The sequence below is a fragment of the Atractosteus spatula genome, chromosome 12 (assembly GCF_055471065.1).
Source record: "Atractosteus spatula isolate fAtrSpa1 chromosome 12, fAtrSpa1.hap1, whole genome shotgun sequence".
In the NCBI taxonomy this organism is placed as follows: domain Eukaryota; kingdom Metazoa; phylum Chordata; class Actinopteri; order Semionotiformes; family Lepisosteidae; genus Atractosteus; species Atractosteus spatula.
In genome coordinates this window covers 45121491-45136765 of record NC_142717.1, presented here as the reverse complement: position 1 = coordinate 45136765, position 15275 = coordinate 45121491, and the positions used below count along the sequence as shown (strand labels likewise).

The 15275-nt window shown below is 38.9% G+C and overlaps 1 protein-coding gene across 4 annotated transcripts in view; it reads left to right on the top strand.

Annotated features, from left to right (window-relative positions):
• Nucleotides 1-15275, top strand: part of snx13 (sorting nexin 13) — a 43439-nt gene that overhangs the window by 13949 nt on the left and 14215 nt on the right. For all 4 annotated transcript variants that reach the window (XM_088928534.1, XM_088928535.1, XM_088928533.1 and 1 more), the window contains exons 2-14: nt 4756-4868; nt 5455-5557; nt 5686-5775; nt 6957-7078; nt 7197-7324; nt 7745-7849; nt 8220-8308; nt 10267-10350; nt 11296-11434; nt 11899-11987; nt 12532-12631; nt 13858-14051; nt 15134-15238. In XM_088928534.1, coding sequence (XP_088784660.1) covers nt 4756-4868; nt 5455-5557; nt 5686-5775; nt 6957-7078; nt 7197-7324; nt 7745-7849; nt 8220-8308; nt 10267-10350; nt 11296-11434; nt 11899-11987; nt 12532-12631; nt 13858-14051; nt 15134-15238 — 1461 coding nt within the window. The remainder of the gene's footprint in view (nt 1-4755; nt 4869-5454; nt 5558-5685; nt 5776-6956; nt 7079-7196; nt 7325-7744; nt 7850-8219; nt 8309-10266; nt 10351-11295; nt 11435-11898; nt 11988-12531; nt 12632-13857; nt 14052-15133; nt 15239-15275) is intronic.

The following is a 15275-nucleotide window of genomic DNA, read 5'->3' as shown; positions in this document are numbered from 1 at the left end:
AGAAAATGTGGACATTACTAACAGTAGGTTGGATACAGCAAGCAGGATATCATATATTGTTATTGTTATGTTATGATGCACTCTGAAGAGAGTCTTTAGCGCACAATCATGGAGATCAAATGGCTTTTACTGTGATAGAAAACAAGTAGGAAATTGGCTAATGGGACATACAGATGTCTCTGTTAATATTGTTTTGTTGGGATTACTGTTCAGTGTACATGGTAGGGTGCATGGGCTTCAGAGAGGAATAAGTACGGAATGTTGTCTATTTTAATGATGAGTTTCACTTTCTTAAACCTGTAAAACTATGGGTTAAGTCTGGCATAATAAGTGATGGAAAGTGTGAACCTTTCATCTTTGTTCACTGTGCCCTTTACAGTAATGGAAACATTTGAATACTTGAATCTAACATTTACATAATGATAAAGCTTTACTTTGTGGTAAACCCGATCTACGTTTGAAAGAACAGTGGGTTCTCTCAGACCTACTTCAAGGTCATTTGCCAGTCATATTACTAAAAGCGCTCAAGTGACCATTTAACGTTTCTTTCGTTTTCTTGCTATAAGTATGATTTCAACATTACCAATTTGTGACGCAGCATGCCCTAGAAATGCTGTGGTTATTTAAGGATGTTTTTTTTCTTGAGTAAGAATAATTACAGTTTACCCCACCAGATATATTTAGAGATCTTTGTTGCTTTTAACACTTTTTAATGACTTCAAATCAAAGATGACCATTTTTTGCAGTACAGTTCCATACAGTGCCCAATTTAACAATGCTCTTTTGTGTATTTGATACTCCCATTTGCTGTTGTATTGGTTTAACACTTGGCAGAAACCAAATCAATTTTTATATTAGTATATAGAGTGAACCTTTTTAATGTTTTTTGTACTTAAATGTAAAATTTTCCTTGCGAGTCCTATAATGTCACGCCTGTATGCAAGTACAGAACACGAGAGGAGGGAGCCAGTGGGCTCAAGCCACAGCACGCGTCGGCCGTGTCAGATCGGTAGACGAAAGGCAAGAATTAAAAAACAAACAAACTTGAAACTCATTTCTGTGAGTTTGAAATGTTGTGAAAAGGTAAAAAGGCTTCTCCTTAAGTTAAGATGAGATAAAACCATACAGCTGATTGTATCCGAGTGTAATAACCACCCTGTTTTTTTTTTCCGCCATCAAGGACGCAGCGCATAAGAATATTGTATATTGTTTCACGAGTTATCTGGCACTCTGACTTACTTGCACTGTATTCAAATCCTGTTACAGGAAATGACCTTCTCTTGGCGTGAATCGCTGACTTTGTATTGATACAGTATGGTTCAGATTTGGGTCCCACAAGAAGGTGAAGTAACCTCACGGAGGAGGCAGCAGCTTAAATACTAACTCTAAACGCAGGTGTTGTCTAACCTCTAGGCATTATTACTAATGGTGGGGCAGGTTGATTACTTACATCCTGAAGACATTCAGATTGAACTTGATTTATTGTACTTGTGTATGAGTAGTTTTTTTTTTTCCGTTTTACACTGAAAAGACATGATCCTAATTAGTCTGGTTAAGTCCTGCTCTCCGCCAGTGATCCATTATACAGTATATATTTCTTATGAGTTGGCTTTTAATTCCTTCTGAAGTTTCGCTTCAGGTTTTGTAGTCTTTCTTTGGAAAAGAAGTCACATGGAGTTAAAAATCTCCTTTCCAAGGAGTGTTTGTTTAAAAAGGATAAAAGTTGGAAGTCTGTTGTACTGCTAAATTCTTCTGCTTAATCAGGATTAGAATTTATTTCTGCAAAGAAATCCAATTTGCTTTAGCAAACATTCAAGCAGTGTAGATTTCTGTATCTCTGTCTCTTTTTACTTTTTATATGATGTATTTTTATATTATTTTATATATGGTATATTTTATTTTTTTGGGTTGGTTCAGTTGATTCTGTTCTTTCTTTGAGTTGAGTCCTTTAAGAATCTTTAGGGTTTAGTTTGTAATAGTGTTTCTTTTATGTTCTTTAATGTCTCGACAACTTTACCCTAACCAGCACCATTCATAATATTCTGTTTAAGAAAGTACATGATTTATTGAGAAAAAAGGACAATTCATATTATGGCATGAAATAGTAATTTTTTTATGGATTTTGACCCTGGTTCTCTCTTCTTTTCCTGTGGTAATCAAAGTCCTTAATTACATCCCCTCTTACAATTGTGCCCTAATATTATATTCACGAAAATAATATTGTAAGCTTTTGACTTCTTTTTTGGCCCTTTTTAATTTTTCACAATCATTTTCAATTTGCAATGCCATGTATACTTCATGTTGGCCAGAAAGAGGAAAAAGTGCTGAAGAGCTTGTTTTTTAAGAAGGGAAACGTGTTCGAAAACGTTTCCAGGAGACAAGCTGTGCTGTAGTCAGTCTACCAGCAAGTTCAGCGACTTGGTTTCCTGGATTCACGATAACAGGAAGTCTGTTGCTCTTAGCATATGCTCCATAAACATTGTTCCTTGTCTGTGGTAGAGATACTGTACTGAAACCAGAAGCAACATTTATGTGATTTCTGTTTTTTCATGATATGTGCAGACTTACGAATTGTCTCTTTAGGAAACCCATAGTAGCATTTCTAGCAGGCTGGTTGTGTTGACTGTGCAATGCTGAGTTCAAAAGCAAAGTGGGATACGCAGAATCAAGTGTTTAGCAGACTGAATCTGAATCATAGGCAGGTCTTTAGCTCACACATGGAAGAGCTTCACCTGTATTTTCTCAGCTAGGATATTTAGTTTCAGCTGAAAGACCGCTGTACTTGCGCCTTTTCCTCCTGCGAAGGCCTGGCCACACAAATGCCCTCTTTCGATGGGCACAACAACGGCACGACGCGCGCGCATGTGTGATTTGATGTTCCTTGGTGGGTGCATGGGAGGTCAACCTCTCCTCCAGACAGGAAGTATCAGCTTGACCTACTGGCTGCACCCCAGTAACAGTCCTCTTCCCTGACCAACTCATCTTCAGAACCGGTTACACCACATGGACTGCTAGTGGAGTGTTTCTCAGTGTGCTGGAATGGACTTATTTTTGCCAAATAAAATACTTCTTATTGATATGTACAGTATATCGTGTTGTTCCTTGATGAACATAGTACAGATGTAAATAGAAATTGTAGCATTTCCTAAGAAGGATTGAAAGATTTACAATGATCTTGGAGAAACAATGGGTGGTACATGCATACAGTATCTGACAGATGATGTGAGCTGTGATAATTGGTAATTTAATCATTTTCCATCAATGACATCAAAAACATTTTAATATATATATAATATTTATATAGGTTTTATCACCTTAAAATATTCTCAAGATGTCAGCGAACATAAAGGAAAAATTACATTCACCTGTAGTCCGCAGATGCATTTTTAGTTTGTGCATTGGTACCAAGAACCACTGATCTGCATTACCATTAGTGTCAGGCCCCATAGAGTGAAGACTACAGTGTGATGGGGTTTTTTCTGCATTATTCTCCGTAGGATGATTTAAAAAAATAAATTCAGTCCAAGCATTAATTGTAGTCTAATTTGGGAATGTTGAGTGGATTAAAATTGTTTGCCACATGTTTTTGTGTTATCAGTGGTAATCAAATCAGTGGTATGGTATGTGCTTTAGGTTGGGAGGTATTTTCATGAATGACCGTTCATGCACATTCTGAATCTTGTGGCAAAGAATTGTATCACGTGTAGGAGATGGCTGCATAATGGATGTTTTATTTTTCTGTTGATATGTCCGGCTGCCAATCGCAAGGAAGTCACATGCAAGGGAAGTCTCCTCTAGAAATGAATCTGTGCAAGGCTCACTAAATTAAACCTTTACTTAAAAACAATGATATTAACAAAATCCCCTGTCCATTTCTTTGTCCTGTTCCTTGGGGAAAACAGTAAAGGATACTATTGGAGTTTCAGCAGAAAATATTCATATCCAGTAGAACTATTTTTATACTATTTTAGGAACTGGACAGTTTTGTTGCTAATGAATTACAAAACATCCTGTTTTTTTTAATTAGTTTTTAGCTTGCAGCTTTTGTTTTGTGCTTTCTGACATCTTTGAACTGTACACTGAATGGGGCAGATACAGTTAATGACTGTAAGCAGCCTAAAGCATACGGCAGCTGTTCACTGCAGAGACTGTGGCACAATGCAGGAACTCTTTTACTGAGGTGCATGGAAGTTTGTTCTGTCTTTATTTTTAAACGATGGCATAAATTATACATCAAAACATGTCCTGCTACTACAGATATGCTAAACAAAAGATGTTTACCCTTTTAGCTTTGTTTTCTGTATCTTAGATGACAGATTTGTGGAGTATATTGAACAGGTTTAATTATTCATTGGAGCACTGCTATTGTTGTGTAGTAGTAGGATGATTTTTGAAGTTCATACTCATCTTTTATTCATTCAGGAAAATCTCCCATGTTTTTAAGAATAATTACAAGAGAGAAATACTGAAGCATTTCCCTCTGCCTTTAATACTTTTTTTGCAGTTATAACTTTTGTTATTGGTTATATTAATGAGATTAGGAGTAAACTCAGATACGAGGAAGCGTTTCTTTTAAATATCACTTAAATTCCTTTTGCTGTTTGCAGTTTAGTATAAGAATACAAATTATGATAAGGTATCTTGGGAAGTTAACTGAATAGTTAGCTTAATGTAAAATATACTGAGAAAAATATGTTTATCATTGTGTTTCACTGTGAATCAGTAATTGAGCTTTTCTCTCCTTGTATTTTTCAGGCCAGTCTTTCCATATGGGGATGGGGAGGCCTTGGTGTAGTGCTTTTTCTTATCACATTTGGGCCTTTTGCAATATTTTATTTTGCGTTTTATATCCTCTGCTTTGTTGGTGGGTGAGTATGATGTCTACAAGAAACGTTCTTTGCAATTTCTCAGACTGTGAATGCTGTTTGATAAAGAGCACACGCTGAAAAATGACTGTCACATAATAAATTGTGAAATTTCCAAATTAATAGTACTGTAAGTGTGGCCAATTTCTGAACACACAGGTCCCAGAAAACCACATCCCCACATCTGAATGCTTACCCTTTGCTCAGGCTGCACATGTTTATTGCCAGGCTATACGCACAGGTACTGCAGAGCTCGAAAGAATAATAGTTACATGTTCCATATAGCCTTTTAACTTACACATGCAGAGAATGTTAAGCCTGCAGACACAAACTTTATGTATTTGTCAGGGTAACAGATTAAGTTTGTATTTTGGTATCACACACAGAATGTAAGTAAAATCAAACTGACACAGAGATTAGTTATTCTTAATGATTCATTTTCCATTAATGCCAAGTGAATGGCTGTTTTTCATTGGTTTTAGTTAAAATGTAAAATGTAAAGTTGTAAAATGTAATATTTTTGCATTTTTTATTAGTACTATTTCCATATTGTTTGCATTGATATCAAACTATTTTGCCTGTTTTGCAGAGGTTTTGTAGTTACTCTTTTATTTGGAAAAACAAGCTCGGAAAAATATCTTGAGAAGTGTGAACACTCTTTTCTTCCTGTTACACCAACTGGTATAGCTAAGGTAAGAATCTCTAAACGATTATTATTATGATTTAGGAGACAGATTTGACTGTGGTGTCTCAAGTACTTATATTCTGTGCTTGTAATTCTTTTTCTAAGTAAAGATATTTATTTTTTATTTTTAAAAAGACATTGGAAGAGCTGAGACAAGAGGCAAAGCCGATAAAGATTGATCGAAGACTGACAGGCTCCAATATCATTGATGAACCACTACAACAGGTAGGCCTGAGCACCTGTCAGTAACACTACCTTCTGAAGTGCTGAACTTTCAAGAGATGTTCAAGAAATGGGGTTAACCTGCCTGGATGAAGTGTTTACCTGTTAAACCAGAGATTAACTGGGGACGTCTGGCTCATTGGAACAGACTGGAAACAATCCTGACTGGGGCGCCATGTGGATTCTACATTCCCTTAGGATGTGATTGGACACTCCTCTCACTAAACTTGCTGGCGCAAATAGAACTGGCGCAAAGTGGCATCTAGGGCTCCGAGACCAGTAAAAAGGCACGCACTGGTTCATACTCTACAAGAGGAGTGGGACAGAGTCCTGAAAGATTGCACCCACCTCACCGTGCAAAGCATACGTTCAGCGATGGCCATGCGCAGCTACTTTCACAGTAGGCTCCCTGACAATCACCGTGGTTTTAGACAAACGTTATCTATCATGGTGCTTTTATCCAAGTCACGTCTGTTTAACAAAAAAATATCAGTTCACCTGGTACTACATTTTTTTTCTTTGTAAATTTGTCCTGTTCTTGAGGGCAACCTGACTGTGCGGCTCTTCATTGCTCAAGGATGGGAGCTCACCTGCTGCTCTTCCTTCAGTCTTACTCTAACATGACAGGGCAGTGCAAGTCTTCAAATATTGTGTAAGAACTGCTGTCTTGCAAGATGAGAGAGTGTCACTTGCAGAGTGGATGCTCTACTTACTATACTTGAGCCCAATTGCACATTTGTGTGATGAAATGGGACAACGTGTGACACCTAGGACTCATAGGCCAGTAAACAGACTCTACAATAAGAATGGGATTGATCAGATTCTTCTGATATTCCCCTGCATTTTTCTCTGGTGTGCCTTCATGCTTTTTGTTTCTGCAGCACTACTTAAATTTACACAGGTTTGGTCTGAGGCCCCCTGTTGTTTGTTGTTGTAATTGTTTTATTCTCAGAGATATGACTAAGCAAGCTGAATGAGGAAGAACAGTAGCTACCTGAGTTGTTTGCTGCATTAAGAGTACTTGTTTGTCAGTGTAATTATTAGCCTTGTTGCAGACATTATTCCGTTTAAAATGGTTCTAAGTTAACACCTTCTGGTTAAATAGTAGTTTTATATAATGTGTAATTTGGATTATTTGTTTTTTTATATTTCATATGTCATTTGTGTTTTTTTTTACTTTATAGGTAATCCAGTTTGCCCTGAGAGACTATATTCAATACTGGTATTACACGCTCAGTGATGATGAATCTTTTCATCTTGAAATCAGACAAACTGTACAAAACGCACTGGTCCAGTTTTCCACCAGGTATTTTGGAGCTGTGAACCCTTTAGTCTTGATATCAAGTGTCCTTCCAGCTTACTTTGTGAAGGGAAATGGTGATATTCAAACTGCATGTGTGAGAGCTGTTATTGTATTTTTGCAGGTCAAAAGATGTGGACTGGCAGCCTTATTTCACAACAAGATTAGTGGATGACTTCGCAACCCATCTTAGGGTTTTCAGAAAAGCTCAAGAAAGGCTGACAGAAAAAGAGGATCAAAAACAACATAAGGGTATGGCTTTGACAGAACTGCTACCTCAGCTTCTCTTGCAAAAAGCTTGTTCTGATAAAAACCCCAAGTGCCATTCCTTTACTGTTCAGATTGCAGTTCCTGTGCCTGCATTAAAGTAAAATCTGTGTGTCTGTCTTTAATAGCTTAAATTTACTTACTTTAATTGTTTTAATTAAACATGTTTAACTTTTCACTTGTCAGTTTCTGTTAGATTATCTGATACATGCATTTCCCAAATATATTAAAAACAGTATTGGAACAGGATTCAACAATTGTCTGTATTTTTGTTTCTTTGATGATAGTTTTAAATGCTCACTGTCTTTCCCAGGAAGGAAAAAGATGCAAATCTCGGAAGAATGAAATATTTATGTAACAGCAGAGGCTACATCAGGGTTTTCTAACACAGTTGCATTGTTGCAGGAGATGCACCTGAAGAGCTCATTGACTCCTTCTTTGAAGCTGAAGTAGAAATGGAGAGGAAGATCTGTCGAGACCTCGTGTGCACATCACCAAAAGATGAAGAAGGTTGGTAATTTCAAAGAATGTCTGCATGAATTTCACAAAGGACGAAGCTGATGGAAAGATGGACGACAGTGGAGGCTTGGCAGTGACGCCTGACTGAGTTATTGTCATTGAATATTCTGAATCCCTGTAAGTTTCATTACCTCCATGTCTGACCTTTCCTGAAATTGCCATGACAAAAAAAAAACATTTTGCCAAAGGTTAGTATGACGTTTAAAACTGGCATGGCTGTCCACTTAAAGTCTGATGTTGACCTGAAGAAGTCCTTAGTTTATTCAAAGCATTCTGATGAAATTTGTGTAAGATATCTATTACCATCTGTGTTGTTGTTGTTGTGATTGTAATGATTTCTTTTTCTTTCTGTATGGCAAAGGGTTTTTACGAGACCTGTGTGAAGTTCTGCTGTACCTATTGCTACCTCCTGGAGACTTCCATAATAAGAACATGAGATACTTTGTGAGGGTAGGAGTGACAGATTTTAATCATTATTCGATATAGAGATCTTTGCACAGGCAGTAGCATTGCAGTGCTGTTTCAGTAGAATATTAAATTAAATGCCAGGTGAATGTTTCATCTAAGTGTATATAATATTCTTAAATTTAAAGATGCCTGCTGCCATCGTGGGTTTCTTACAACTTCAGTTTCTGGGGGAATTTTTCAGTACGAATCACTTGACAGTCGGCGCCTTCATAAAAAACATTATGATGATTTGTTACAAAATAATTGGTGATGAAAATTTGAATTCCACTGTAGCTTTTTAATGATTGGAACACTGTCATTTTCATAAGTTGTTAAAAAGTGAAGTATACAATTTACAATCAAAAACAGAGACACAATTGGAAATAACATTTTGCTTGATACATGTATATAATTAGCTTTTTTTAACACTAGGGTATTTATCAAATAATTTACTGTCTACATGAAACACTTTGCTGTTTAAAATTAAGTGTTTTCTGAAATATAACATGATAAAGTATTTTAAAGTACTTCAGTATCAAAGTAAAAAAAGATGTTTTCACATTCAGTGCTAAAGAGTTTGTATACTCCATTGTTTCAGTGCATATAAAAGAACTGAAATCTATGTAATATATATATATATGATTAAAATATCAATTTTTGGACCACCCATAATCATGAAAAGCTATCTAAAGTCCAAAAAATCTACAGACATTGTAATATTTAATGCTATTCAGCCAAAATAATACTTGTAGCAGTGGCACTATATAAGATAATTTTGTTTAAATTGCTGCTTAGGCTCTTCAGCCAGCAGGAGGATTTACTGTTTATTTAAAAGGGATAAATTGAGTATTTGCTAAGAAAAATCTCGCATCAAAAAAACGTTTATGAACTTTCCATGAAGTAACATGTCAGAAACCACATTTTACACATTAAACTACAATAACGAGGCTATAAGATGTTGATAAATTCAAATCGAAAGTCTAAAAATGATCAGATTGTTATTGATTACTTTTATTATGAAACAAGGCTGAGAAATATGTGAAATAAATGTTTCTCACTTCATTATTGTTATACTACACTCTGCACATGACATCGAAACCTCCAGATTATCTCACTCTGACAACCATTTCGATTTTATCCTTTCTCTTTTAAGCAAGTAATTGCACAAAATAAATAAGCCTCAATTGTTCAAGTGTTTTTTTTTCTTCAGTCAGAGCAGTCATAGAGTACGCAGTGGTCAAGCCATGGCCTTGGTTTAAATTGTAAGTTATACAGTCTCGGTGGCATCAGGTAATCATCAGTAGTTGATTGGCTGTTGTGCACTAGCACAACACTGTGAACTATGAACAGTTTCCCCCATTTTTGAGGGGGGAATTGGGGTACCTTTGCAATAACATATTGAAATACCGTGACTGAAAGTTAAACGTCTCGTAGCGTCCGTTTCGTTTTTTTCTTTGCAAATGTCTGTTTTCTGCGGGCTCTGTGGTTTTCTGCGGTTGCCACAGACGTCTGCCACCAAATTTAAATTTGCTCTGATTTCTGCAGTCATGAATACTGGAAGGCGGTTGTAGTGATTATAATGATTTCTTTTTCTTTCTGTATGGCAAAGGATTTTGTTGCCATTTTTGTTTATGTTGCCTGTTAAATATAAGACGGACTTTGTGCACTGTCGTTCCCAGCAATAGAAATTTGACAGGTAGACAGGCTTGCATGCGTTTTTAACGTAAACTGTTGAAATGTCACTTGTAAGTCAATGAATGTGATTGTGAATAACTGTGATAGAGCAATTTCAGAAACCGAGTCACTGATTTAAACTTGTGGGAGTTGTTTGTAGATGGTCTTTAGCTGAGCGGTTGAAAGGATCGTCAAACTCCTTTTTAACCTTCAGCAGGCTGTGATTGCCACGATTTGTCATATCATCAGTGTCTAACGAGGTGACAAGGCGTATTTTCCTTTTTCAGGAAATCCTTGCAAGAGGGGTTCTTCTTCCACTGATTAACCAGCTCAGTGACCCTGACTACATTAATCAGTATCTCATATGGATGGTAAGCAACCTGCCCCTGCCGGCTGTTTGTCTTGACATCTGCAAGCGCGCAGGAAGCGCGTCTGCACCGTCCAGAACAGTTAGACAGCCTGCCGTCGTGTGCAATACTAGCCGCAGAAGTCAGATGGGATGCTTATGAGGGAGGCAAGGTGACCTAAACGTGGTTAGAAAAAAGGGAGTGACGTTGTCTCCTGCAAGCAAGGCGTGTCCCTGTCTACCTTATCCCGGTCAAGACCCGTATTTCTGTTAAGGCTTCATGTACAGGCTGCGTTGCACAGGTCTCTACAGGAAGGTGTTTGATATACAAACGGAAACTTCTGCTTTGAAAAAAGCAAGAGCTCCCATGTGCTGCACCTTGCATAAGCTGCAAAGATCGATGGCGAACGGCTCTCAGAAACCAAGATTCGTGCCTTGCGGGGCGATTCCGTTCTCCGACTTCGTGGGGGAGCAGGCCGAGCGCCTTGCCCGCGTGTGTGATCACACACCCGCAGAGCCTCCGCAGCCGAAGTGTTGCTCTTTCTTTCTTCTGTGCTTTTTGGCGTGGAATTGCCTTAGGGGCAGCGATGTGGCAGATCCTGAATCTGTGTCAATACTCACCGTGCCTTTGTTTCCAAGATAAATATTTTAAGTGTCCTGGGGTTGTGGGTTCTTTTTCATGTCATACAATAGATGAATTGTTTACCTTCCACTTTGAATTTGATTTTGTGTGAGAAATGTGCATTATGTGGTCATTGTAAAGCTTTGGAGCATTTTGAGATCGCATGAAGAACTTCCATCGAGGGGATCACTTGGTCATTGCTACTTTATTGATTCCCAAATCTTGTCCATCTGCTTCCTGAAGTCACTTTCTCTTTTCACCCCCAGCTCTGATGTCCAGAGATCTTTTGTTTTCCGATGAACCTGTTGAATTCCAAATGTTTTTGTTTTTTCCTGTCTTGTCCTGTAGATCCGTGATTCAAGTTGCAATTATGAAGCCTTTATGAATGTTCTCAAACTAACTGACAGAGTGGCAGAGCTGGAAGCTGTGAAAGACAAGACTATGGAGGAGCTGCAGTACCTTCGCTCCTTAGACACTGCTGGAGATGGTAGGCTTGTGAAAAGCCTCTTTCTAAACTAATAAGGATTGGCAGTGCAACATAAGGCTTTATCAAACCATTTAACCGTAGCAAAAAAAAATACTTTTAACATGAGAAAGTTTGCAAAGAAAATAAAACCCTCCAGTTTTATTTGGTTGCTTGCAGCTCATTTATGCATGATTTCTTCTGGCTTACGGTATTATTTTGAAGGAATGTTAGCTGGAGTCCGTGACAGCGGTGTAGCTCTACAGCTTGTACCAGACACCTGCAACACTTTACTGGAAATATATGCCTGCTGGTTTGAGCCATCAGTGCAGTCCTCTCATGTCCTAGTTGTCATATGTGAATACAGCGTTCCATGTTACACTTTTCTTAATTTCACCTTGCACAAAAGAGAAACAATCGCTTTATTCATGGACGTCAACTGTTACTTCTATGCCTTTGTCTAATCCCTTCTGATCTTTTTTTTCCAGACATTAATGTAATTAAGAACCAGATTAACAGTCTGCTATTTGTGAAAAAAGTTTGTGAGACCAGAATACAGAGGCTGCATTCTGGAAAGGTAATGCAGAACAGTTCTGTGCTTTGAAAGACATCTGTTTACAATAAGAAGCAGCATCCTTTACAGTCATTGGTATGATCCCAGAGATTAAAATAATATAAAAGTAATTTAAAGAATAGTTTAAGAATAATAATATTTGATATTATATAAATAATTTATTAATTTATTAATGCTTTTAACAGCATTAATTTGGTCATTTTTTACTATCACAACACACGCTTAATGTACAGTATATACTGACAAAAACGGTTAAGAATAGTTTTATTTAATGTACAAAATTGATATAACTGTTCAGTAGAATAGATTTTAAAAAGGGAATGTAGCCAAAAGAATTAACTCTATTTTGGATAATCTATAAAACTAGACATTCTAGTTCTGTATTCAAGGTAAAAATGGTTCCTGGTAAAACATGCAAATTTATGTCAGCTTTAATTCAGCAATGTCTGCTGAACCTTTGGTGATTAAATAGTACCCTTTGTAACATGTCTGTTTTTTAATGAATGCAGTACATTATAAAGAGTTTTTTTTGTTTGTTTTTTTGTAGGAATTAGACACTTTTAAACTTGCTGCAAACTTTGGGAAACTCTGCATAATTCCTCTGGAGCATATCTTAGTGCACAACATTGCACTTCAGTTCTTCATGGGTAAGGATTTGAAATATGTTTTTTACAGCATTGAATGTACATCTTCCTGCCAGGAGTTTGGGAGCATGAACACATGCCTTTTTATTGTGCAGCACTGAACAACGAGATTGTCCTGCCTGAGCACATAGTTTGCTAGTGTGCAGAGAGAAGAATACTACCTTTGCAGTTTCGGTTAGATAGTTTTTAAAACCCCTCAGTTTTTGTTACATCTGTTGATGTGTGAATTCAGCACAGGCTTTAACCTGGAAAAATGTGTGGTTACATTATGAAACTTGAGCCTATTCTGCTCTGGCGCATTGTAAAAATGAACTCCTCAGAAATGAAAAGGCTGTATTTATAATGCTGGAGATGATGAAACCTAGAATTTAGTGGTTGCAGCTCTGTTCTGTTTGTATTCTGTTTTGAGGGTTAGTGTCACAGTTAAATTTCCACACCAGTATCTTATAAGAAACAGACTTTAAAAAGTGCCGGGCAAACCATCTTCATTTACTACCTTACCATAACTTCTATGATGTACTTATGTTGGCTGATTTAAAACACATACTGCTAAGCCCTAGAAGAATGATTGGCCAGCTACCCGCTGAGATGCAGCTGGGTGTGTGGCAACACTGAGAGTATTAATATGAAAAACAGTCTGTTTGGGAGGAAAACTGGAAGGATGATCACTGCATGTTGGAAGTGTCAGAGCTGGGGACTCCTATTCCCTGGTTTTGGACAGGAATGAGGAAGGTGGGGAAAGCACGAGACCCAGACTGTGCGTTTGTGTCTTGTTGCAGTGACTGAACTAAGTTCCTTCCGGTGTTTTATTTATAGCCTGCATTCCAAAGTTGTTTTGCCGTACAGTGCAGACAGATTTATTTTATTACGGTGTTTTTTTTTAACTGCAGCCGACTGGTGGGTTAGTTGACTGGGAAAGGACAGCTGAACCCTTGGCTTCAAGAGGTTCACTTTGTAAATGACGCGATGGCATGGAAAATGGAGTGATAGGGCCAGTCCTCGTGGTATGTGGGTTGCGGCGCTGGAAGAGGCTCGTGACATGGTGTGGCAACAGTGTACAGAGGTCTCAAGGCCACCTGGATAAAACTGGACTTTAGCACTGGGGCTTGAAGTGCTCTGTGGGCTTTCTGATGCTCGTGTCCGTGTTCTAGACGTGCGAAACAGCTTGGGACAGGTGGAGCAGGTGGAGTGACGAGAGGCGGCGGCTCAGAGGCGAATGTCTTTCGCAGATTACATGCAGCAGACGGGCGGGCAGGCGGACCTGTTCTTCTGGCTGACGGTGGAGGGGTACCGGGTCACGGCCCAGCAGCAGCTGGAGGTCCTGCAGAGCTGGCAGAAGGACGGGAAGAGGCAGACCAGCCAAACCAAGGGCTTGCTGAAGGCGGCCGCGCTCGGCGTGTACGACCAGTACCTGTCCGACAAGGTGGATCATCCTGAGCGGCACAGGCCTTTCACAGCTACTTCTTTTCCTCGGCAGTTTTTCATGCTCCGTCCTAGAGCGGCTCTGTCTGGGACAAGAGCAGTCCTGGGCTCTGTCCCACCACCGCGGCCCTGCGACCCTCGGCCACAACACATGGCTTCCTGGAAATTAACGGTTAAAGTACCAGATTTCAGTCCGCGGTTTCCTGACTGGTAAATGCATGTCCCGTGACATAAAGCAAAAGGCGATTCCTAAAAAAAAGGTTCATGCCAGTCAGTGTCTGAAAGCCATGTAGTTCCATTGCAGGAGAATGTGGGGAATTCACTCTGCGTGTTGCTAAGAATGTAAGGAGGACATAAGATTCGTTACGAAACGAGAGGAGGTCATTCAGCCTGTCTGGCCCATTTTGTAGTTAGTATGTAATTGATCCCAGGATGTCGTCCGGCTGTTTGTTGAAAGGAGCCAGGCTATCGGCTTCAACAGCATGGCTGGCCAACTCGTTTCACACTCCCACTTACTCTCCGCGTACCGAACGCCTCCGGTGCTGGTTGTTTAATGCACTTCAATGTCCCCTCAGGTTGGCGTTTCACTGTTCATTCTGAAAAGAGCTGCTGGTTAGTTTCGTCAATCCTCTGAGGATTTTGAATGCTTCTTCAGTCTTGACACAGCGGTTAACGCCGATAAAGGAATACGCATGCACGAGGTTTACAGCTGCAGCACACCTTTGTTTGTTGTGTTGTACAGGGCCTTGAGATGAAGTGCCATGTAAGGCGCTGTATAAAATAAAACTTGAATAACTGGAAAAAGAAAACATTCCGTGACCTCGTATAGGATAAGTGTCCGCCTGTGCTCTTGACAGGTATGTGATGCTTCCAGCTCCCCATGGCTTTGTTAATGGATATCAGTGTCCTTGGAACTGGGGCGTGAGAGCTAGACGTGCTGTGCTTACTAAAATGGAAATGAAGATGATGACTTGAAGTGAATTAATGTTGTGTGCCACAGTCTTGACACAGCACGAAAGTGCAACCTTCATCATCCATTACCACACAATCAGGGCTTGATGTTCTGTTATTGTCTAATTTTAGGCTTCCCCTCGAGTTCAGGTCGATGAAATTTTGGTTCAGAGGTTGGCTGAAAAGCTGAACACGGAGGATCCCACGCCTGATATCTTTGATGAAATTCAAAGAAAGGTAGGTGAAGTGTGTTAAATGCGACGAACTCTGACTT